Consider the following 26,347-nt stretch of genomic DNA (forward strand, 5'->3'; position numbering starts at 1 on the left):
AAGTACATGATGTATGTGTAGGAAAGAGAAGGTGATGCAGCTGGAAGATAAAAGTTGGGGCCATAAAATAGGCGATAAGGTCTGTCATATTTAACATCACTACCATGGTGACAACTTCTTCAGTTTATTTATCAAGTGAAATCTAAACTGGTCCTGGACAATCTCTCCTAAACCTCCCCTCTGGCCCCAAGCAACCCACATAAGTAGAGATCAGAAGTATGATGAGAGTTTATGGAAGTTGTAGCATTCTTCCTTTTTTAAAAAATATGTCTTTATTGATTTCAGATAGAGAGAGATAGAAACATCAATGATGAGAGAGTCACTGATCAGCTGCCTCCTACACGCCCCCAACAGGGGATGGAGTCCACAACCAGGGCATTGTCCACAACCATTGCCCTGACCAGGAATCAACCACCTGGATCATAGGTCCATGCTCAACCGCTGAGCCATGTCCGGCCTGGCTGTAGCATTATTTAAGTAAGAAATTTTTAAAAATGCTTATTCATTATTCCAGTCAGAGTGTTATGGAGGAGCGAGGAGGGTTCTTTCTCTGCCTTCAAGCCAAGTAATGGAGAGAGATAAAAGCAAATAGTTAAGGAGAAGAATAAAATAAATAAGAAAGAACAGTAAGTAAAAAAAAAATTAAATGTGTCACTCTATTACTGCAGGTTCTCAGGCCAGGAGGAGTGGGGTCAAAGTTGGAGCGAGGGAAGGAAAGTTTAAAATAAATATGAGATTTAAGATCGGATTTAGAAAAATATGGTCTTTTATGTTTGAAAATTAATCTTAATAATGTGATTCTGTTCTGTTAACTAAAATTGATTTGGAAGTCCTGGATTCTTCCTGAGATAGCAAATTCTGAAGATGAGATATTGAAGAGAGCATAAATGGAATCAGGGGTTGAATAAATATACAGTCCTTTCCTACTTATTCCAACAGACTCTGCAATAAACCATGGTAGTGGAAGAGATTACCCAAGAAAGAATGCAGAAAACATAAGTTAAGGACACAAATGAAGGATGTTTACAGTTAGGGGGTGAATTGATTGGGGACAGGGAAGAAAATCAACAATAAGGGAAATGAGTGAGAGAGAGAGAGAGAGAGAGAGAGAGAGAGAGAAATAGCCGTTTCAAGTCTGCAGAAAATAATTATCATAGAAGTCAAGTGAAGAGAGTTTTAGGAACAAGACTGTGTCAGCAATGGAGAGTTTAGGAGGAATAAAAACAAAGAACAGAGCATGCGGCTGATGATTGGGGCGCTGTTGTTCATTTCAGGAGATTGGGGGAGCTTGCCGATTTAGACTACAGTTACCAAAACCTGGACAATATATTTCTCCCTGTACATTATCTACACGTTTACTGACTTGAGTTCAGTGGGGTGTGGTGAGGAGGGATAGGCTTAAAAATGACCAGTCTATATAAGTTTTTCAAACATTGATTTTCAGGTAACATTACATAGACATTTAAATGTCAAAATTCATATAATAAGAATAAAGTATAGCATTTTAATATTCTATTTGAAGTTAAAACATGACAGGTGGTATTGCCAAGGGAAAAGGTGAACCATAATAAAAGAGAAGGTACGCTGAGAAGATTTTAGGGTATGGAGAAAGCTTTTCTTAGTGTGGGCGTCAGGGGTACTGCAAATATTCACAGGCAGAGGGGAAGAAACTGGCAAAAAGGTAGAGGGAGAAAATGCACACGAGGAGGAAACAAAGTCCAGGGCGGGAAGGAGGAACCTTGGCGAGGAAGAAGCAGTAAGAGGGGTCAGGAGGAGCAGAGGGCAGAAAAGAGCCAAGGTTTGCATCTGGCGTCAGGTATCCCAGCCACTGTGGATACTGGAGGTAGAGCAATTTCACTGGTAGTTGGGCAGTTTGTGGCCCTGTTGATGTAAGGCAGGGGCCAAGGAGAGAGGTAGGTTTGTGCCCTTGCTTCTGTGGGGCAGAGGCAGAGGAGAGGCAGATGTAGGTTCCTGAGACAATTAAAGACAAGGAGCCGTGGGCTGGGGTGTTCACAGGGTCGTCACCGTGAGTCATAACGTGGGTCAGCAGGGCAGGGAGAGGTCAGCAAAGTTGCCAGCGTTGCAAAGCAATTAAATAGATTGGGTGGTTGACTGTGAAGCGGTGATGATGCGGGGGTCCGGGAAAATGCTTGTGCGAGTTCCTGCCGTGAATGTTGTGAAACAAGTGAATATAATCTCAGAGAAAGTTGTCTTTCTTCACTAAAATTTACTTCACTTTTATTCTGGAAACAATGGCATCTATTTCCTCAGGCAAGTCACAGACAACTATTCTTTTCAAATCTATCCTCTTTAACTTGTTTCTTTCAATGAAGTCTTTCCCATTGCTTTTAAATAGGCTCCAATTCTTCTTATTGGAAAAAGAAAAGAGAAAAAACTACTTACCCATGTCTTATTTCTCCACATATGTTAATTTAGAATAGAGACTAGAGAGCTACCACCATTGAATTTCTGAAATGGGTTTTCAGCTTCTGTTCTTTCCAGCATTTCTAAATTTATTTATCAATAGCCAAAGCCAAAGGTTGTCCCCCCACCCCCCCAGGTTTCACACCACTTGCCTTCTCCTTGATGCTTTTAAATTAATTACCCACTCCAGTGTTTACTTCCTCAGTTACCTTCTCTCACTCTTGCTTTTCTAGGTCTCTCTGACCTCTTGTCGACCTAACCTCTAAGCGTTGTATATCTCCTCTGCTTATTTTTCTCATCGTTTGAGGTTTTGAATGCCATTGCCTCTCTTGCTATATGTATCTTTTAAATTTATTTTCATGTTTTTACACTTCAATCACTGTATTGCATTCCTTTGCTAACCATGGCGTCTCTTTTTATGTTATCATGGTTCTTTTGATCTGACAATACTGAAACTTACCTTAGATTTTCTGTAGTTTCTCACATCTATTTCCATCTGGCACTAAATGCTGTTATTTTGAAACTGGACAAAATGGGTCTGGACTACATGTCGCTACTTCAACCAGTTAAGCAGAGACAAGGTTGAATCATATTTAAGCATGTATTCCATTATTGCCGGCAAAATGGGAGAGCAGAGGGGTTCATCCACGTAAAATCCGCTCTGCTCTTCCCTTATTACTTGGCTGGTTATATAGGACTGCATGCGGGGGGGGGGGATAGGGTGCGGGGGGGGGGGTGACTGTAGGGCCTGTGGCCCCTGTGTCTCCTTCCAGGATCTTGAAGTCTGATAACAAGATTGCTAATTTTCAGTGGTGTTAAAACTTAGTTGTGCCAGTTCCTGAGACCTGAGAATAGTCAGCATTCCTGAGGCAAACTCCCAGAGAGGGGCTGGGCTCCAGGCACAGCAACCAAATCAAAGTGCATCCTGTCCTTTGTCTCTTCTCAAAATGCATTTTCTTTTCTGAGCAGTGGACCCATCCAGAACCCAGGGTGTCTCATCTTTTTACAGCTCTGTGTTTCTTTTTGCCGAATATCGTCCAGTTTCCTAGGGTCTGTAGAAAAACTCCTTATCTATCTTTAGTAAGTTGAATAATCATTAAACATCTATGGTCCTATTCCTATTAGGTGCCCTCCCCTCTTTCACAATCATGGTTAACAGAGTATGATCAACATCTGTGCCCCCAACAATTTCTTCTCTCCAGATGTCTTAGATTTTACATTTATCTCTGTTACAACTGTGAGCTCAGCACTGACTTAGCTGGAGGATCTCAGCAAATATTTTTGATTTCTTAATTTGAGTCCCTGAAACAAGATTTACTTTTCACCCCACAAAATGAGAAACTTTGACTATGTAGCAATATTTTAAATATTATTTACCTCTATACCCTCATTCCTTAAAAACACTTCTTAAGTATTAAATAAATCACAGGGATTGATATTTTTCAGGATTCATAGCTAAGAATCAATACATCTTTTAAAATATTAAGCTTGTTTTCAGGAAGTGTTTACTCCTGCTAGAAAATATTAATGACATATTTCTCCCTGTACATTATCTACATGGTTACTGACTTGAGTTCAGCGGGGTGTGGTGAGGGGGGAAAAGGCTTAATAATGACCAGTCTATATAAGTTTTTTAAACATTGATTTTCAGGTAACATTACGTAGACATTTAAATGTCAAAATTCATATAATAAGAATAAAGTATAGCATTTTAATATTCTATTTGAAGTTAAAACATGACAGGCGGTATTGCCAAGGGAAAAGGCAAACCATAATAAAGTAAATTAACTGAATCCAAGATATAAATGTGCCTTGAAAGTGGACACAGCTTTAGCTCTGTGGTTAGAGCTTCAGCATGTGGACTGAAGGGTCCCGGGTTGCAGGCTTGATCCCCTGCTCCAGTCAGGGCTCATGCAGGAGGCAACCAATCAATGTGTCTCTTTCACATTGATGTTTTTCTCTCTCTCTCTCTCCCTTCCACTCTCTCTGAAAAACAATTGAAAAAAATATCCTCTGGTGAGGATTAAAAAAACAAAAAGAAAGTGGAAGTGAAGACTGTTTTTGAACAACGGAAACTTGAAGTCTTTTAAAATGCAGCCAAATGAAAACTAGAAAGCATATATGAATTTAATTCAGATTTAAAAATTAGTTTCTCTCCTCCATTGACTTTTTTTTTTTTTTTTTTTGGTAAGCCATCACTTTCTTTTAAAAAATTGAAATGTAATAATTTTTTATACTAAAAAGTCATTTTCTACTTACAACAACAACAAAATGAAGTATAAGAAGTCACAGTATGATACTGAAAAAGTCGAATACCTTTCCATGGACTATGATCTCTAAGTGAAGCACAAATACTCTCTAATTTTGTTTTCTTCTGAGGCACCAGGATGTACATTGCCTTTCCTCATTTAACTTTAAATTCCTATGACTATAAACATATTGCTAAAGAGTATTTCTCTCCAATGCAAAGATTCAGCTTGATGATGGATCTCGTGTCCAAGTACTTATTGTCAAATGGTCTTTGATTGGTTGTATATGTATATGCTTTTAGAGTACGCTCAACAATATACAGAAAGTCTTGAAAGACAGTTTAACATTCATTGAGCTAGCAAGAGTATAGTATAGTTTAACACCATTTTCTATAGTTTATTTTGCATCTTATGTCAAGGCAACACATGTAAAAATGAAATGCAATTAAATTTAATTTACAATAGAAAAATAGTGGATCTGGGTGCTAGTGCAATAATATTAAGATACCATGATGCTCAGGTAATTTAGGAATACCACAGCCATGCCCTAGATCAAAGCCACTTCTCTCTCCATGTTTCTGAGCAAGACATACAAAATTGTGAAGGCAGAGGAAAGAAGAGAGACACTATTTTCCATCAGGAATTTTCTCAAAAATTCTACTGCAGGCACCTACCTTTCTTTCAAAGCTAGTTAAGTCTCACTCATCGAGTCTTTTCGCATATGCTGCATCTTCTTTCCACAAACACAAATCTTAGATTTTCTCTCTCCCTCTTAAAGTCAGAAATGATCAAGATACTCTGAGCTGTCATTGCAGCTGTGTGGCTGTTGCTGAGAATGGCCAGCAAAGTCAGGCCAGCTCCCACTGCACCAGGGAGCCCCTGGCCCAGACCAACAAGGCCACGTTGAATGAAAACCAAAGAGCCACACGCAAATATAACAGCTTTCCCCAATTTCTCAAGGGATCTGACCCATTAAAGATGCAGTAAAGAGTAAAGAGAATTATGAAAGACAGCTTTCTTTATTTACCTATAGAAATCACCTCAGTCTGTTTTAATGCAGAATACCCAGCCTATGTTAGGACTGAAATATATGATAGGTTGGAGGTCATGAAAAATATTAAAGATTTCTGTGTAATATTTAAAAAATTCTAAATAAGCTCATGAGCACTAGGAGTCTGGGTTCTCAGGGTCTAGGTGTGAAATATTTCAGAGGAAAATTCATATATTATAGGTAAACATCAAATATTATATATTGAAAATATAAAAAATTAATAAAAGATAAACCACTCAAGAAAACAACTTTTAAACATGTAAACAGTAAAATAATACAATATATGTACATGTACATATATATTTATGAATTATTTAAAATGAGAAGATGGGCAGTGAGGCAGGGCACAAATACATAAATAAAATAAGGAATTAAGTATAGTATAGGGTGATAAGCCTAATGTGCTATGGGATTACAGGTGTCAAAGAAACTTTTCTTTGTGAAGAATTTTTCTCTGTACTTCTCCAGTGTTGCCTGAGCAACACTATTTTTTTTTGTTTGCTTTACATAAAAAACAATTGTTTTATATAGTTACTTTCTATCACAAAATAGTGAATCAAGAAGGAATCTTATGTAAAACTTAAGGAAAACAAACACCAGAATAACAACTGTAAAACAAATAATTTACAAATAATTTAAGTTTAAACAGAAAAAGAGAACAACTCAGATGCCCTGTATCTTTATTTTGGTTCAAAAGAAAAGTTTCTTTCTGGAGCTGTTTATAGGAGTGACAACTTCTCTTATCATAGCACTTCTACATTTTCATTGTTGAAGTCTTTATTTTAATGACTTCCAGAGATTTACAACTACCAAATTTACTTCTGTTAGCATTTTTTTTCCAGGTAATTCTTTACGTACCCCTTTGCCTCTGTCATTAAACAGTGAGCTACATGAGGGTCACTAAGTCCCATTTATTTCATATCATCACCACCTAGCACATAATAGGTACTTAATATTGGGTGCCCCCCCAAAATATATACACACACTTTGAATAATTATCAAGGGAGTGTTTATTAAAATACACTTCATTTTCAAAACTGAGCTATCAGCTGTTAAAGTGTGTAGACTTTTTTGGGGGACACCCTGTGTTTGTTGAATGAGTACATGACTGAAATGAAAGAATATATTTGAGAATCTTCCACCAAAGTACCAACAACAATAACAACAAAAAGGAAAAGTACTGTCTCTAGACTCTCTTCTCTTTAGCAAAGTGTTCTGCTCTCTGTGGTTGAGTTCTTTGTATATTGCAGGAGCCTCTATGCAATAACACATTCAGGATTTGAAAGTGTTTTGGGATTAGCATGTAATACTTTCTCAAAACAAAATGGCACATACAAGGAAAAAAAGGAAATATAAAGAAGCTTTCACAGAAACAGAGAAGGTTCTGCATCATACCAGTCTTCATAGGGGGTGAAGGAAAATCAATTCATGTGTTCGTAAAATGTATTGAAACATTTACAATATTATATTATTTTGCTTGTGCCCTAAAGATGGAGAGGTTGACATGTTGGTCTACAAGGTATTCAATTAGTGTAAGTTTTAAGTGGATCTAGTGAAACTGCTAAGACATTGAAAATCACAGGCAAGTTTTATCAAAAAGCTGATGCTCACATACAGTCTGGCTGCTATTGCTAATCTGTAGGGCTTTCGTTTTGTTTTGTTTGTGTTACTTTTTGAAAATATATTAACACATGGTTGACCCCCAGTCTAGCAGAGGACAGGATGACATTCTTGGTTTTCTTCCTCACGAAGCAACTGTCTACATAAGGGAATTACGATCTTTTTTTGTGCCAGCATGTACATTTTTAGTTATCTCAGGTTTTCTCTAACGTATCTGATAACGTTTCTAAATCATGCCCTCTTAGAGAAGGAATAGGAATGGGAAGAAATGGCAAGTTTATTGTAAAAATTGCAACCTGGATCTGTCTCCAGGGAAACAGTTTAGCAGCCTATAAAGAGAATCTTATATTCAAAGAAAATAATTGATTCAAATTAGTTGGTTTTCACTCTTGTTTTTATACCTAAAATATAAGAACCACATTTAATGCTATTTTTTAAACTTTATTATTTATTTATTTATTTATTTATTTATCTATTTATTTATTTATTTATGTCTGTTTTTATTTTTAGCTAATACTCACCTGAGGATATTTTTAGATATTTTTTTCATTGATTTTTAGAGAGCTTGGAAGTAGGGTTGGGGAGGAGAGCAAGAAAGAGGAAACATCGATGTGAGAGAAACACATGGATTGGTTGCCTCTCGAATGTGCCCCATCGGGGCTGGGGAACAAACCTGTAACCCAAGAACATCCCCTTGACGGGGAGTTGAACCTGACACCCTTCAACACACAGGCCGACGCTCCAACCACTGGACCACAACAGCCAGGGCTATTCATATTTTTAATTTACTTTTTTTTTTAAACTTTTATTAATTTATTTTAAAAATTGTTTTAGAGAGAGAGGGAAACACCAATTTGTTGGTCCACTTATTTATGCACTCATTGGTTGATCTTTGCATGTGCCCTGACCAGGGACTGAACCCACAACCTCGCTCTAACCAGCTGAGCTCCTCAGCCAGGGCATCTTTTAACAATTTAGGCGTTTTCATACTTTCTTTTCTTGCCTTACACTTCTTTACCTCCCCCCCTCCCCTCCCAGAGTCGGAACTTTGTTCTCACATAGCCTTATTTCGCACAAAATAGCTTATTTGAAATTATTCAAGGACACTTATAATGCCTTGAATATATGTTTTTCAGTTTGAATATAACTAATTATGACATAAAAATGGTTTGTTTTCCTTTATAAGTGAACTGATGTGTGAACTAATTCTGACACCAATATAATTGTTGTATGATAAATTCAATAAACTTTTGGAGACCAGAAAGTGTATGCTAGGCCTATGGGACCAACTCCAGTGCAACCAAATGCAGTCTTTTACTTGTCCAAATGTCAGTAATTAATTGGAAATTAACTCATGCTATGTATCCATTGCACTTTCTCTGCCAAGAACTTCTGTGTCTAATGAAGACAATAGGGATATTTGTGTTATGATGATTTCTCATAGTATTTCTATAATCTTTCAAAGGACTTTTGAATGTTCTTTTTTAAATTTTGCATACTTTAATTCTGTACATAAGGAAATTTTCAGTTTGGGACAAATTATTATCCAGAGAAAATTCAATGATGTCACATAGTAACTGATTTTGATAATTTTGAGAATTTCAGGGCTAGATTTACCAAGCTAGTGCTCTAAAGGCCATTTTGTTGGCTATATTATACAATCCAACAAAGTTTACAACAAAATTTGGACTAAAATGGGGAAAACATCAATATATAATACCATCATTGATGTTAATTTCCATGAGTCTCAAAAACCAGAGATAAGGATTTTTTTCATTTCTTCCCATTGCCAAAGATCACACTTTGATACGAAGACTCTATGTTCATTAAAAATATCTCAAGTGTGTTTATGTAAATTACTCTCTTAAATTATTCATGTTTCTCCCTGCAGTTTTTTACACTTAGAGAGTGTTTTTTCTCTAAATTTAGTTTATAATCCCCAAAGGCTCTCAAAGTGTTAATTCTATTCAATTCTTTATTTTCAATTTCAGTTTATGGAGCAAAAAAATAATTTTTTGTCTGACATTTATCAAATGTTGCTTAATTTTGGTCAGTGTACAATCTTTTATTAAGCTGATAAATGATTTAGCCATAAAAGTGATTCTTGCAGTCAGATTTGGCTTCATATATTATGATAGTTTATCAAATCACTACTGAAAGTTTAAGTAAAATCTGTATTCAAGATAATTTTATTTTGAACAATTTTTAACCTTATTAATTTATCATTATAAATTGCCATTTATCCAAGCCCTCTACATGGATATATTGCCAATTTTAAATGAATAGGGACTACTTGGGAAAAAAGAGAAAGACTTGTTCCTCAATACTAATGGCTTTTTCATATTTTGTTTTTTTGTTTTTAAGTGTGGAGATCTTTGTTATACTTCTTATACCTAAAGAAGAATAGAATTTGATAAAAGATTATTATACTGTTGGTGACACAACATATCATAGAGAGGATAGTACGGGCCTGTAAAACCCAAGTGCAGTTCCTGGCATGGACCCTTATCAGCTGTGTGACTGGGGATTGTTAACATCCTGAGCTGCAATTTGTATAGCTCTGAAAATTAGGGTTAAATAAGTTAAATAGATGAATCAGCCTGCTTACTCAAAATAATATTTTTATTACTCATTTAGCTCATTTGAAAGCAGAATATTAAATAAAATGCTTATTATACATATTCCCTTCTATATTGGGACTTTTTAGTATGTGAAAATAGATGACAAGAATTAGATTGAATAAGTAATCACATGCCTATCCTGGCTTCCAAATGCCTCCTTCACAGTATAACAGTACCTGACATTTTAACACGATGACTGGCTAGTCATCTTAAGAGCATTGTTAATGCTAAAATTTGCCTTTAGAATGTTAAGTGGAACAACACATTTGACCTTCCATTTAAATAGTTATTTTATTTTTATTTTTTTAATATAATGAGTCTCCCTTAAACTTTTAAAAATCTTAATTTTAATACAAGTAGAGATATTTTTATGTCTGCTTCATCCTAGATTTAACAAGTAAAATATTAGTTGAATTTCTTGCTATAAAATTTTCCCTTTCTGATTTTTAGACTTTGTAAATAAGAATGAAACTATCTTGCCCTGCTGGGCATAGCTAAGGAGTTGAGCATCGATCTAGGATCCAGGAGAATCCGGTTCAGTTCCCAGTTAGGGCACATGCCCGGGTTGCGGGCTCGATCCCCAGCGAGGGGCGTGCAGGAGGGAGCCGATCAATGACTCTCTCATTACTGATGTTTTTATTTCTCTCCCTCTCTCTTCCTCTCTCTGATATCAATAAAGATATATTAAAAAAAAATGAATGAAACTGTCTTTAAAATCTATATGCTTGGGATTCTAGCCATACCTCTTTTTTGTCTGGTTATAAAATTCCAACATATTTATTTTATACAGAATTTTCTGGAAAAAAATCAACTTTTAAAATAAGTCAAAACAATACACATAAAGAGAATACATATATGTTCATATTGTTTGTCTTTTTCCATAGATTAATAATTACTGCATTTAGTGGATATAAATATGAATGTAGCCTTTGATTTTTCTACATGAAATCTCATTTTCTTCTGTTGTAGATGAAATGTCATATATATGTATTCAAATATGCACATAATACACTCCCATTTTTACCTGAATTAATAGTTGCCATATTTTTCTCAACTTTAATTATTGCTAGTATCTAACAGCTGTATAAAAACTTCAGTTGACATAATTTCAAAAGGATGGATCTTTTTTATCTGAAAGCATGAATTTCTGTATTGTAATATAAATATTGTATTTGATGAATGACTGAGTAAAGAAAACATTGATTATATACCTTGTGTTTTCCTACATTTTATTTTTTGACATTGTTTTATTGCAACATGCTTTGGATTTTCTTTCTATATTTTATTTTTTTCCACATTACATTTTGTATTATAAAATTGCTAAAATAGAAATGCCTGCTTTTGTATAAATCTATGTTTTAAGATGGCTTCACAATATAATTTTAAAAATTTAAATTAGAATAATTACACTTATCAGTGGACAGAATTGAAAGTTATGATGCATTCATATATTTTTTCATAAATTAAATGTTTACCTACAACTAATTTTTATTTTAATAAATATTCCATTTACCTAGTGCTATAGGTGTAATAGTAAATAAAAAAGAGAAAAGTTCATTGGCTTCATTGAGCTGATGGTGGCAAAAAAATTAATAAAAATAATACGAAAGAAATACAAGTTTAAATTTGCCATTCTCATCCATGTTATAAAGCAGATTACATGGTGCTATAATCAGAACACTGAAGTTTTCTTAAAGGAAATGATTTTTAGAGATATGAAAAAGAGCAAATTAGGCAAGCAGGTTGCAAAGAGAATTTCAGATAGAGGGTGGCATGGACCAAAGGCATTTTGGTAGGATTTTGAATTCATCTGCACACATTCTATGAATGGCTACAAAATTTTCATAATAAAAATATTTAGTAGCAATCAAAAGCACATGTATATTGATTTCTGGAATGTATTATTTTTGATTTTCTAGTATGAATGTTACTGTTATTTTTAATATGTCTTTTTGTGTTTATCTGCATATTAATATAAATCAACAATTTAATTTCAGCTACTTGTTCTGGACTGAATGGGGACAGATGCCGTGCATTGGAAAGGCTCGCTTAGATGGCTCAGGGAAGGTGGTCCTCGTAAGCATGGGAATCGCATGGCCTAATGGCATCTCTATTGACTATGAGGTCTGTTGGATTTCCTTTCTTAAATATTTAGAGTGTATTAACTTCCAACTTAATTTAGTCTTCTCTTAGTGTTCTCTCATTTTCTTAATAAAACAATCAAACACAGATTGTAATTTTACTTTTCAACTGATCTTTAGGAAAATAAATTGTATTGGTGTGATGCTCGTACAGACAAAATCGAAAGAATCGACCTTGAGACTGGAGGGAGTCGCGAGGTGGTGCTGTCAGGGAGCAATGTGGATATGTTTTCAGTTGCAGTCTTTGGGGCTTACATCTACTGGTCTGACAGGTAATTTATTTTTTCAAGAGTGTTTGAGTCTGAAAATGTTATTTCAGTGCCTGTTAGTTGCTTTACCCTTGTAGGATTAGTCATTCCTTAGCAAGGTCATGAAAAGGATCTCATGAAACCATGCAGTTTTCACAGGAAAAGCTGGCACTCTTTCTATCCATTTCAATGTCACAGACTAAAAGTTGTTTTTTTCCCTTTTTGCTGGGGTGTTATTTTGAGCATAAATAGCTGGCTTGATTTGAAGTAAAGAGCAATGATCACGTATGTTCATCTTCTTGGCAGAGCACACGCCAACGGGTCCATCAGAAGGGGCCACAAAAATGATGCCACAGAAACCATAACCATGAGAACGGGTCTTGGAGTCAACCTGAAAGAGGTTAAGGTCTTTAACCGAGTAAGAGAGAAAGGTCAGCATTCTCATATAATAAATACATTTTATGCTATTTCTTTCTCTTATTTGTTTTTAACATTTATCAGACTAGGTAAGGGATTAATTATTATTTGAGTTCAAATCATCAAAACTCTTTTTTGGGGAGGTCTAATTTCTCATAAAAGCCATGTAGTAGCCTAATGAAATAAATATATGTTAGTTCATATGTACATGTATATGAACAGATTATATGCCTGACATGTCCAGTATAGTTGGGGCTAAGTAATAAAAAAAACTTGACAGGTACACATAGTCAATAAAAAATACAAAGCATAATTGGGACATTAGAAAGTAAAAAACAGCCAAAGTGTTTGTTTTTTATTATATTTTAATCTATAAAGCAATTATGACTCCAGAAGTTTGCTGTTAGTGTGAAATATGTCCAAAGTTATCACTTCTTTAAGGTGTATATTTTGAAACTGATATGACAGTGATTTGGATATTTTTTTTAAAATTGCCTCCATTAAAATGTCTGTTTTTATGTTCATTAAAATAAATTGCATTTCATTTTCTTGACATCAAAGGAAGGTATAGCAATTTTGGAGAAGATGATGGATTCGTAGGGAAGAATTAGTCTGATTGAGAAATTTTAATACCAGATTACATTCTCACTCAAACCTGGAGTAAAAAATGTATTCCCAATATTCTGAGGATGTTAGGCACATTGGAGCCATAAATTCCTTTGATATCTTACATACTTCACAGACACAGAGCATAAAGTAGTGCATGTTTTTTGTGAATTCAGTTCATGTTTTGAATGAACCTGTTACTTATGCCAAAGATTAGAGTACATGTAACTTATTATATTCTCAGTGTTAAGTTTCAAAAAAGAGTTATATACTTAACTAGCTGATTAGGGAAAATTTTAAATTCTTCTATTGAATGGTGAGGGGAGCAGAAAGATGTGATCTTTGAAATAAGAAGTCAAAAATTTTAAAATTGTGTGATTAAAAAATGCAGTACTGTATAGTGTGATTTTTTTTGATGCCCAGTCTAAAAATTAAGAATAAAACACCAGAATATTAAATATTAATTATTCAATATTTGTATTAGAAAAATACATTTGTTAAACAAACAAACAAATAAAAAACATTAATATGTGTTTGTGTGTATGAGTGTTATCCTTTTTTCATCCATAGGGACCAATGTTTGTGCCAAGGACAATGGTGGATGTCAGCAACTTTGTCTTTATAGAGGAAATTCCCGGAGAACTTGTGCTTGTGCCCATGGATATTTGGCCAAGGATGGAGTTTCTTGCCTAAGGCATGAAGGCTATTTGCTGTATTCAGGGAGAACAATATTAAAAAGTATACATCTTTCTGATGAAACCAATTTAAATTCACCAATAAGGCCATATGAGAATCCACATTATTTCAAGAATGTCATAGCCTTGGCTTTTGACTATAATCAAAAAAGAAGAGGTACCAACCGAATCTTTTACAGTGATGCACACTTTGGAAATATACAGCTTATTAAAGACAACTGGGAAGACAGACAAGTAATTGTTGAAAGTAAGTACAAGAATTTATTTTTAAATACTTTGATGGAAATGAGTATAATTTCAATTAGTAGAGATATTTGAGTTGTAATTCCAGGTAGCAATTACATTTTCCTAAAGTTTATATTCAAGAATGAATGCAACTGAACTATCCAATTACCCAAAAGTCAAAGAAGCAATTAACTGCTAGTATATACTGCATATATATTATGATTATTAGTTTCTAATCATAGAACTCTCAATATATTCCTTCATAATGTTTATTATAAATAAGTGTGTTAAAATCCATGGAAAATAATTTTCAGTACAAAATTTACTAATTTTATTTCAGAGGGTAAATTATATCTTTAAGGATATCTGTTTAATTATATTCAGTGTTTTCTCAAAGAGATCTTTTTGTATATATGTGTATATATATATAGTATATATGTACAGTCCTAATGGGAAAATGTTATTAAAGAAATAATTTAATATTTTAAGATATTTTAAATATTTACTCAAGCATAATATTGTGTGGATTGCCCATATAATATAGAGAGGTCTCTTTCCTGTCCTCCAACTTTTCTGAAGACGATCTTCATATTCTTTCTACAGAATCTCTCATTTTTCTTTCTTTATGGGATTTCTATATATTCCCTATTTTTCCAGTTTCACTATACTAGGGTCAATCAGTTTTGTTATTTTGTAGATTGCAAAATACTTTACAAATTTATTGTAAAGTGTTCAAATAATATGGATTTAAAAATGAAAATTCTGCCTCATCAGTGCAACATTGATTCCAGTTACTTCTTCATAATCGATGGCAATTATGCCTCCAGAATTTTCTTTATGTGTGTGTGTGTGTGTGTATTGTTTGCAATTAGAAAAATAGAATAATTTTATGTGCATTATTCAGCTGCTTTTTCCCCACTTACAATATATCTTGAAAAGCTTTAATTTCAGTACATAAGGCTGTCTCTTCTTCTTTTGAAAGCTTGTTCCTAATTCTATACTAAGGTTACAGTAATTTATGTAACCGCTTCTGATTGGTAAACATTTAGGCTGTTTCTGGTGCCTCATCATTACCTACAATGTCACAATGAACATTTGCACATATAAGTATGTTTATTCACACATGTAATGTATTTTAGCATAGAATCCTGGGAATAGAATTGCAAAGTCACTGTTTATTTTTTAGTTGAATGAATCTCTAAAAAGACTATATCATTTTATGTTTTCATCAATTGTCTATAAAAAGGCCTACTTTCCCATAATTTTGCCAACAATGATTTTTTTAATGTTTATCTTAGGACTATCTAATACATAAAAAAGTTGGCGTATATTAATATACATTTACCTGGTAACTAGTGAGTTTCACCATCTAATTGTATGTTTACTCATATAAAAATAGATATTTTAGATCAAGCTTTATACTGTACATCCTGTGCTATATCTGCCACTATTCAATGTTTTCTTTCAACATTTAATATCCTTCACAATCCTTTTTGCTTTTTCAAATTCTACTGAGCCTTTCTAAATGAGTTCAATATATTTTACAAATATACATTCTTGCTTTTTTATTCTCTAGGTTGTCATATTTATGGATGATTTCATATATGTGCATGTTCAGAATTTAAATTGCACTAGCAACACAAGTTGAGGGACACAGTGGTGGCGTCCTATCTTTTTCTCCTGTTTCTGGTTTATGGACAGGGACCTTTGTCACATATCCAGCTTGATAATTTCAATAAATTATAAGATATAATTCTCATATTTGTGTTCAAATCCAAAAATGTAATTAATAGTTTCAGAACACTTTTAGAAATTTTCCAATACTATTGTGGCAATGCCTTGCTTTTAAATTATATTTCATTGGAAGTGTCTTTTTTCTTTTCCTTTAAATTGGCTAGTTCCATATCCTTTTATGAGTGCCTAAAAATACATTTGATTTTGTTAATTTTTCTTTTTTGCTATTTCAAAGGTAAAAAAAGTTGCCTTTTAAAATGTATTTATTTTTTATTTGCCTGGTATATATCATACAGACATTGATTCTCAAAATGTAAAAATTTTGGCTATTCAATTTTTCAGATTTTACAAAATAAGGAAATGACTTTTAGTTTTCATACATTTGCAGGGGTGGGGAGCTTTTTTTCTGCCAAGGGCCATTTGGATATTTATAACATCATTCACGGGTCATACAAAATTATCAACTTAAAAATTAGCTATGAAAAATGCTCCTAGATTTATTGGATTTTGAGTGCCACCTGTGGTTGCCTTGGCAGAGCCAGAGCAAATGATTTCACTGGCTGTATAGGGCCCTTGTTCCTGACATTCCCCACCCGTGAGCTATAGCAATGTTCAGATTACCTATTTAGATAATTGCAACTATTGGAAAGTTATAATGGAGCATTGTTTTATTAGATATTGAAATTACTGAGATAAGAAAAAGATAAAATAAGAGATGCAATTTGTGCATAGGAAGTCAGCAAGTAGTGAGGCAAGGGGTAATTTTTATGGAAGAGAGAGCGTAACATGGTCATTGATTATGGAGAGCAGAATCTTGAGTGAGTTGTGATTAGTATGAAGGAAAAAAGACATGGAAACTCCCCTCATTCAGTTATAAGTTGTAAAGTAGTGGTGAATATGGTTTCCATAAATTCAAAATTTCTTAGTGTATTGGAATCTCTTTAAGAAGATGGCCTATTGCAGGGCTGGGGAGGAAATAAATTTTACTCTACCCTCTTAAGTTTTGGTCAGTGAAATTTGAATTAAACTGACGAATAATAGCTTAAGAGGAGAAAAGACATTCATATTTTTTTTAATTTTAATTTTACATGTACATGGGGGCCTTCATAGAAAAGAAGTGAAGACTCAGAGAAACAATCCCAGATGCTTGCTTATATGCAATTTTAATGAAGGATGATAAATTGCAGAGGCATAGACAAACAAAAGGAAGGAGTTTGGGCTTCTAGAAGCAGCATATTGTGGGAAAGTAAATATATTGGGAAACTAATGGAAGCTAAGGGTTACTTTGCTGATGTAGGGGTGAGTTCCTAGTGGGGACTTGAGCCCTGAGCTAAGAGCGTTCTTGACTTCATGTAAGAAAGAATTCAAGATGCAAGCCAGGCAAGAGGTTAAAGTGGGAAAGCAGGATTGGTCGAGTAGAGGGGATAAGCAAGAAAGGCCACTCCAGAGACAGAGTAGGGGGCTCTCCTCACAGGAGGAGGAAGGGAGACCCTGACTATTTCTAGAGGTTGAGCTTATATTAGTTTATAGTTTCTATGGAAAATTGCTGGTATGGGCAATAGGGAGTGGAAAAAAATGTTGGAGTTAACTTTAACTTTTACAAGGTATATTTTGTGCCCTTGTGTTTTGCTTTTATGGCATGAGTAAAGGGTAATTATGGGTGAGTAGCTGTTAAGCAATCTTGGCAGGAATTTTCTTTTGGAGCTCTTCATAGTCTGCTTGCATCTTCAGTCAGTAGAGTTCCATGTTACGCAGCACATAGCAGGCTCCTGATTTAACTGTTTGACTTTAATTCATATAGTTCTCATGGTCCTCTCCTATATTAATTTAGTAAGTGTTGTTTATGGAGACTTCTTTCGGTGCTTTCTTCATCTCCGACGATAATAATTATCCTTCTCTTCCTGGTATGAAAGAGGTGACACCTTCACAAAGGGAAATTTAGGCCCTGTTTTTGGTAGATAGGGGGAGAGTAGAGTGCTTTCCCTCCATTTGCTGTTTCTCATTGCTTTTAGCTAAAAATAATCCTTATGACAAAGTGGCATATTTGGGGATGGCATATTCTGATCCGTTTCTCAGTCATGATTGTTCTAACCTCTGTTACTCCACAACATCACTCAAGACCAGATTCCTAGAGCACAGTGACATTCCTGAAAAAGAGACATTAGAATCACTGGTAGAGGCTACTTAATATGAAAAGAAGAAAAATTTATGAGGAACATTATGTTAACGAAAAAAACACATACACAATACAGTATATAGTATTGGCATAAAAACAGACACATTAATCAGTGGAATAGAATAGAGAGCCCAGAAATAAACCCATGAATATATGGCCAATTAATTTATGACCAAAGAGCCATGAATATACAGTGGGGAAAGGACAGTCTACTCAATAAATAGTGTTGGGAAAACTGGAGAGCCACATGCAAAAGAATGAAACTCAACCACCATCTTACACCGTATACAAAAATTAACTCAAAGTGGGTTACTTAAATGTGAGCCCTGCAACCAAAAATCTCCTAGAAGAAAACAGACAGTAAGCTCCTTGACGTATGTCTTGGTGATGACTTTTTTTTATTCTGACTCCAATGGCAATGAAAACAAAAACAAAGATAAACAAGTGGGACTACATAAAACTGAAAAGGTTTTGCACAGAAAATAAAACGATCAACAAAATTTAAAAAGTGGCCTACCGATTGGGAGAAAATAATTGCAAATCATATACCTGATAAAAGGTTAATATCCAAAATATATCAAGAACTCATACAACTCAATAACAAAAAACCACAAACAATTCAATTAAAAAATAGGTAGAAAATCTGAATAGACATTTTCTCCAAAGAAGGCATGCAGATGGCCAACATGTAGATGAAAAGATGATTGACATCTTTAATCTTCAGAGAAATACACATCAAAACCACAATGAGCTATCACCTTATACCTCTTAGATGGCTATTATCAAAAGAGACAAGAAATTAGAAGCGTTGGCTTGGAGTGTAGGAAGGGAACGCTGTGTACTGATGATAGGCATGTAAATTCATGGAGCCACGATTGAAAACAGTAGGGATGTTTCTCAAAAATTTAAAAATAGAACTATAGTGTTATCCAGCAATTCCACTTCTGGGTATTTATCCTAAGAAAATGAGAACACTAACTTGAAAAGATGTATGCACCCCCATGTTTACTGCAGCCTTATTAACTATAGCCAAGATGTGGAAACAGCCTAAGTGTACACTGGTGGATGAATGGGTAAAGAAATTGTATTCAGCCATTCTTTATTAAATTCAGCCATTTAATAGAGAATGAAATTCTGCCATTTGTGACCGTGCAGTACCTCCAGGGTAGTAGAAGATAAAGACAAATACTGAATGTGGAATCTAAAAACAACATTCTACTGAAGTTCTGCAAAGTCACTCTGAGGTGTGTGGTTCAGGTCTAGGAGGCACAGAATTGACAACGATAACTCAGGAGTCTTCAGTTGTCAGTATTAGAATTATTCAGACTCAAAGCTGCCCATTACTTTATATGTGTATCCGAATAGCTGACACCAGTAGGAGGAGCAGAAGGCAATGTGGGCAAATCTTAAGATTCCCGTTGCTGATCATTACAGCCTTGTTGAGACAGGAGGCTGCGCAGTTTTCCGCAGAAGTGTTCAGGCTTAGGGGGCTGGCCCAGCAGATCGTGTTACAGGGCCTGATAAGATTTCTGTTTGTAGAGTCAAAAGCTGCTGGATCATGCCCATGTGGAAGACAGTTAGGGCCAATGTTCACTATAAAACTTAAACTTCACTAAGAACTCTATGGAGAGCTCTATAATTGTTATAGTTCGTGAGTCTGATTAAGAATGGAAAGACGACACATCTGGTGTGGCTCTGCGGTTGAGCATCAACCTAGGATCCAGGAGATGGCCGTTCGATTCCCCATCAGGGCACATGCCCGGGTTGCGGGCTCGATCCCCAGTGGGGGCGTGTGGGAGGCAGCTGATCAAGGACTCTCTCATCATTGATGCTTCTCTCTCTCTCTGACCCTTCCTCTCCCTGAAATCAATAAAGACATATATTTAAAAAAACAGAAAGGGGGCAGAGAGTGATTCAGATATGAATTAAGTTCCCAGTAGGTAAGTGAGGATCATAAGATGACTAATCCCTGATCAGAGCCATTTATGTCAGTATTAAACGTCAGTTTAAAGTTAATTGAATATAGATATACTCTGTATATATATATATATATATATATATATATATATATATATATATATATTTATTTATTTATTTTTAATCCCTAGTCTAGAAGTTGAGAGTTTAGTTTGTATCAATTAGCTTTATTTTCATAATAAAGCATCCCAGAATTCAATGTCTTAAAACAACTGCTTATTTATCCCACTGTTGTATGGGGTAGCTTGGGGGTTCTTCTGGTCTGTGTCAGCTCCTCAGATCTCTAGCCAGCTGGCAGACCAGATGGTAGCTGGTTTTGAAGGATGGCCTCCCTCACGTGTCTGCCAGCCCATGTTCTGAGTTACTGGGCCTCATATCTCTCATTACGCAACAGGTTGTCTTGGCATGGTCTCGGGGTTCCAAGGAAGAGTCAGCCCCAATATGAAAACATTTTACAAGCCATTTTTACTAATGTCTCTTTGGTTAAGGCAAATCACATGGCCAAGTCCAGATTTAAGGAATGAAGGAATAGACTCACGTTGATGGGAGGGCCTGCAAAAGGGCTGCACACATTCATAAAGTGGAAGAAGTTTCAATTTCTGTAACCAACACTTTTATAAGTGATCATTAGCTTATATCTCCAACCTCCTATAATGCTTCTTGATAACCAGTAGTGAGCTATGACAATCATATCTGGCTTTACACATGAGCTGTATATGTCAATCTCTATTTGATGGTGAAGAAATAAAATGAGACAGGAATTTTCTAGTAGGGAAAAGATATGACAAAACCATGGATATGTTAGTGGATTTAATGGCACTGAATTGATTCTGTCACCATCAAGAGTATAAACTTTTTCAGATTTAGCTCAAATAATGCTAACTTTTTTTTAACAAGTCCCTCATGGTTAGCTGCTGTTAAGCCACTTTAATTGCCTAACATTTTTATGTAATCAATGTGACTGAAAAATGTTGGGTTTTTTTGTTTCTTTGTATCTTTTGTAGTTTTGAGTTGAATGGGGAAGTTGTAAATGACAACTAAGGAAAAAAGTCTGTGATGTACTGTTGGAAGAGGCATTTTTCACAGGGAGTAATAAAAGAAAGTATACACATTAGAACCTCCCTTTCCTTTTGAGAGATTTATGGCATAAGTTCAGCAGATGAAATCAATGTACTGTGAATTATAAATAGGCCTATGAGGGTCAGGATGATGAATTCAAAATTCTTAAGAAAACAGTAGAGCACCTGTTGAAATAGGCAAGGACACAGTGAATCCAAGTTTCCTCTTGAAGGATAGTTATAATTTGTAGCAGTGAAGTTGCCTCTTATTGTTTGAAGGGGCAAGATATTTCAATTTCATGTGCCTGCTAAAATGTGCTCAGTGTTTTAGGTTTCTGATGAAAGAATACATAACATTATATATATATTATATATATATTATATATCTATATATAATATAGATATGTGTGTGTGTATGCTGTGTATATATTTTAATACCTAGTCTAGAAATTTATAAGAAATCAAGATGTATTATCTACATATTCAACTTGCTATTCTGAGCTATTTAGTATAATATATGTAGTTAAAAATTCTGACAGAGAGGGCGGGTAGAAAGTGAATGGGAGGGAGAGAGGGAGAGACAGAGGGGGTAGGGGAAGAATGTTAAAAGAATTTACTCTAAAACCAACTATTATGTAATATACTTCTTGGGGCAGTTTTTTCCTTAATAGAATTTTAATTATACAGCTTTAAAAGCGGCATAAATAAAGATAAGTAAGTAGATTATATTTCAAAAATGTTTACCGTTAGCCTTCTTTGCAACACCTACTATAACATAGTATGCTGCTTAGACTGTCATTCTTGCAGAATAACATTCTCAAAATATTTCATGTTATGTTCAAATTAATGTTAGCTGCTGCAAGGCTCATTAACTCTTTTAGATTTCTACAAAGTAGAATTTGCAGTGTGTAGTTCGATGTTTACTGACATGCTGATAAATCTAAGTGTTAACCAATATACTATATGCCATGGTTCCCCTCCATTTCCTTTGGCAATTTAAACCTGACGGTCTTCCTTCTTCCTTTCTTTCCCTTTCATACAATCTTTCCTGATGAGGACAGAAGTATTATTGATGTTTTCATGCACTTATCAATCTTCTCACAATTTTCAATAACGCTTTGACTCTATTGTGCTGTTTTCACTTTCCACTAAAGCTTGGCAATAGCCTGGATCTGATCACTCCTTAGCACTGCTCTACCTACAGCCCTTGAACCTCCTGTTCCTTCCCTTTAAACACAGTCTCGGTTACTTTGCAACTATCAGTCTGTTTTTTCTTTACCTGCATTATAACTCTCCTACACTTCTCACTTCAATCTTCAGTTAGTTCTGTTCACCACACTTCCTTTTTTTAAACCAAACCTGGACCAAGAAATAAGCCATTTAATGTTGCCCTGATCACCTTCCTATATGATCAAATACTCCTCCCTGTAATTTCTGTTTCTGACTATAAAGGGAGTTGCTGCAACAGCTTTCTCCCTGTACTCATGGGCGTATTTTCACTTTTGGAGAATGCCATCATTGTGATAATTCATACCGGGACATTTAGTATTTCTTATTATTCTAAATTCAAACTTTCCAGTTTATCTCTTTACTAATGGAATAGCATGAAATCTCTAAACATTTACTGAAAATTTCCTTTAATATTCTTTATGTCAATTCTTTTTAAAAAATCTTTATTGTTGATAGTATTACTGGTGTCCCACATTTTCCCCCATTGCCCACCTCCACCCAGCTTCTGCCCCACCCCAGACCTTCACCACACTATTGTCTGTGTCCATGGGTTATGTATATATGCATTTAAGTTCTTTGATTAATCTCTGCCTTCCCCTTCCTCCACCCTTCCCTGTGAGATTCGTCAATCTGGTCCATGTTTCCACGTCTCTTGACCTATTTTGTTCATCTATTTTCTTCATTAGATTTCACATATAAGTGAAATTATGTGATATTTGTCTTTCTCTAACTGGCTTATTTTGCTTAGCATAATACTCTCCAGGTCCCTCCTTGTTGTCTCAAAGGGTAAGAGATTCTTCTTTTTATAGCTGCATAGTATTCCGTGGTGTGAATGTCCCACAGCTTTTTTATCCGCTCATCTACTGATGGGCACTTGGGCTGCTTCCAGATCTTAGCTATTGTAAACTGTGCTGCTATGAACATAGGGGTGCATATATTCTTTCTGAATGATGTCAATTCTTAATGAATATGCCAGTCATTTCCCCACTTAAAAATCAGAACCCCTCCTATTTTCATTGTTAGTAAAATCATAATTTTCCTGTTAATCACAAAATTATTATTATTTAACTTCTGTGTTCCTGTATCCCCTGAATCATTTATTCACTAGGTACTTTTCTTATACATGTCACCATAATAGGCCATGTTTTCATTCCTTTGTTACTGAATAACTGTTAATCTTCTACTTGTGTTTCTTTTTCCTGACTTGAGTTCAATAGTTTCTTTCTGTTATGCACAACGTTCTCATTGAGTTACTTCCTAAAACACTAATCGACTCTCCTTTTCTGCATCTAAAATTGTAATTCATTTATGTCTCCAGGTTTTGTGCGATCACAATTTAATTGATCCATCTCACTACAAATCTCTCTCCTATGTAAAATTCACCTTTTCCACTAGTCCAGCTCACACCCTGTTTGTCTTCAGAATGTATCATATTCTTGCCTGAAATGCCACATCTTTATTTATGCTGCTAAACTGAAATGGAAGAAGTTTTATGGCCTTTTAACTGGTCTGTATTTGGGGAACTTAATAATTCAGTTCCAATTTTTTCATACCATGAAGGGATGAGGGCTTTTTTCATAGAACTGCAGCCCACGGTGATCTTCTTTTAAAAAACATCAGGACTATGTGTGTTTCACGTCTTTATCACTTCCTTGGTTACTACCATATGTTTTTCTTTTGTTTCATTTTTGTCTGTGTGATCTCTCCAAGGAAATACCATGTTCTTCTAGGAAGGCTCCATTGCATATACTCCTACACCCCTTCTAATCTAAAATAGAACCCTTCATTTAGTAGAAAATAAAACTAACTGGCTATATTGTGAATTTGCTGTGTGTTCGCCATATATTTAGATGATTAGAAGACTTGTTCTACTGCTTCATTTGCAAAGTAAAGCAATTTTTTGACTTCTACTGCTACCCTGGTTGGACTGTTGTGATTCTTAGGAGGAGGGAATACAGAGATTTAAGCTTCTGTGAGAAACCAGGAGAGGCAGTGTAGAATATTGGTTAACAGCAGGAATTCTAGGGCCAGGAAACCTAGCTGGATTCAATCCAGCGCCTCCCTCACTGTTCACCATTTACAAGCTGTGTTCTTAGGCCAATCACTCACCTTTCCTTGCCTCAGTTTCCTCTTATAGGAACATGTTTTCATTCCTTTATGACTGAAAAATTACTAATCTTCTATTTGCTTTCCTTTTTTCTGCCTTGAGTTTAGTATAAATCTCGGAGGGTTGATGAAATCCAATGAGTTAGTGTTTTTTAGAACAGTGCCTAGAACTTAGTGAACACTCAGCATAAACCATTATGAGTTTTTGCCTTCATTTTCCTTAATTGACTCATTTTCTTTAAAGCTACATCACTATAAACTAGTAGAATCTGGCCAGCATGCAAAATGACCTCTATAATATACAAACATTTTGAAGAACAGGTGTGACTTTCTCTGTATTTTACTCTAGATAAAGTAAGCAGAGGATCCCTAAGTAGAGAGACCTCTGTGGGTAAAGAGGGCTTAGGGCTCCGCAGTTCTTCAGTCATCTCTCAGTGTTTATTGAACATTCACACTCTATCGATATGTGTTCTAGACACTGTAGGAGCTTTTTCTTGGGATTACATGACTACAAGAAGGTACCAGTAATATATTAATAAAATATGCTTATATGAGTAGCAAAAAAAGTGGGGTTGGAGATGAAAAAACAATAGGAAATGATATATTCAAGATGACAGAATTAAGTTCTATTTTTAGAAGCATTTCATTTTCCAAATATCTAAATACCCTCCGTCTTCCGTCTTTGGCACTTTGAGAACTGCTGATGGATCATTTGGTTGAGTGCCCACATGGGAACAAGACTAAATTAAAACTGAAAAAAAAAAAAAAAGAGTTTTGGTAAATATAGGTATATGTCTGATGTACAAGAATACCTGTACCATGTCATAAAGCACATTTTAATAAGTTTCCTTTGCCCTTTTGAACCTTCACTGTAATGTGGCTTAGCAACCTATATGTGTAGAGTGGGGGCTAAGAACAGAACTTATCGTTAATCCATAGTCTGAAATGGCGAAACCTTTGTAAAGCGTAAAGTTCTATGTTTTTGCTATATTGACAAAACCCTGGGATTTGAATGGGAAAGACATGGCGAGATGAATTGGCAAGGTAGGCCATCTGATGGGAACCTGTATGTTTAGTATGACAGGGGTACTTGAGTCTGGGACAGCTAGTGTCTGTGAAAATTCTGCCAGCTGTACCTGTTTGTTAGGTGGATAATATGAGAAAATGAGATTAGTTTAGTCACCTTTCAAAAGACAGCTACAATAACCTTCCTACTCTGCATTGTTAGTAGAGAATAAACAGAATTCATTGAGATAAATATTTGTTTCAGAATTAATAAAAACAGAAGCATAATTTCCCAAGTAATTTTTCACCAGGATGGCATGAGCCATGTATTTATACCTAGAAGCCATATTCAGTAATTGATTAAAAACCTCTTATGTAGCACTAGACACTTATTTATAACTTATTTTGTAAGCCCCATAACATTTTCCTCACTTTTTGATTTACCTCCATTACTATTATTAAAATATATTCATAATACACGAGAGCAATTTAGAAAGTAGTAAAATTTCAGATTAATATTTGTATGTAACACCTTACATAACACAGTCAGTTATTCTAAAGTTATATTAGTGACAAATGGGTTGTTTAAACTACAGGAAGAGTCAAGCAATGCATAAGTTTCCTGCAGACTCTGATGCAGGGCTTTCTTGCTATGTAACTTGCATATACGAACTACACAGACTGAGAGAGAAAGGCGGATAAGTCTGCTATCTGAAATGTATAAATGCATTAAACCATTCTATTCAGATTAAGTGTTTACTCTG

The 26,347-nt window shown here is 35.0% G+C and overlaps 1 protein-coding gene across 1 annotated transcript in view; it reads left to right on the forward strand.

Annotated features, from left to right (window-relative positions):
* LRP1B (LDL receptor related protein 1B) overlaps positions 1–26,347 on the forward strand; it is a 1,542,074-nt gene that overhangs the window by 1,170,943 nt on the left and 344,784 nt on the right. Inside the window, exons 38-41 of the mRNA XM_081143443.1 lie at positions 11,963–12,089; positions 12,227–12,378; positions 12,661–12,785; positions 13,948–14,319. Of these exons, the coding sequence (XP_080999569.1) occupies positions 11,963–12,089; positions 12,227–12,378; positions 12,661–12,785; positions 13,948–14,319 (776 nt within the window). The remainder of the gene's footprint in view (positions 1–11,962; positions 12,090–12,226; positions 12,379–12,660; positions 12,786–13,947; positions 14,320–26,347) is intronic.

This window comes from Miniopterus schreibersii, assembly GCF_964146895.1.
Source record: "Miniopterus schreibersii genome assembly, chromosome: 7".
Lineage (NCBI taxonomy): Eukaryota > Metazoa > Chordata > Mammalia > Chiroptera > Miniopteridae > Miniopterus > Miniopterus schreibersii.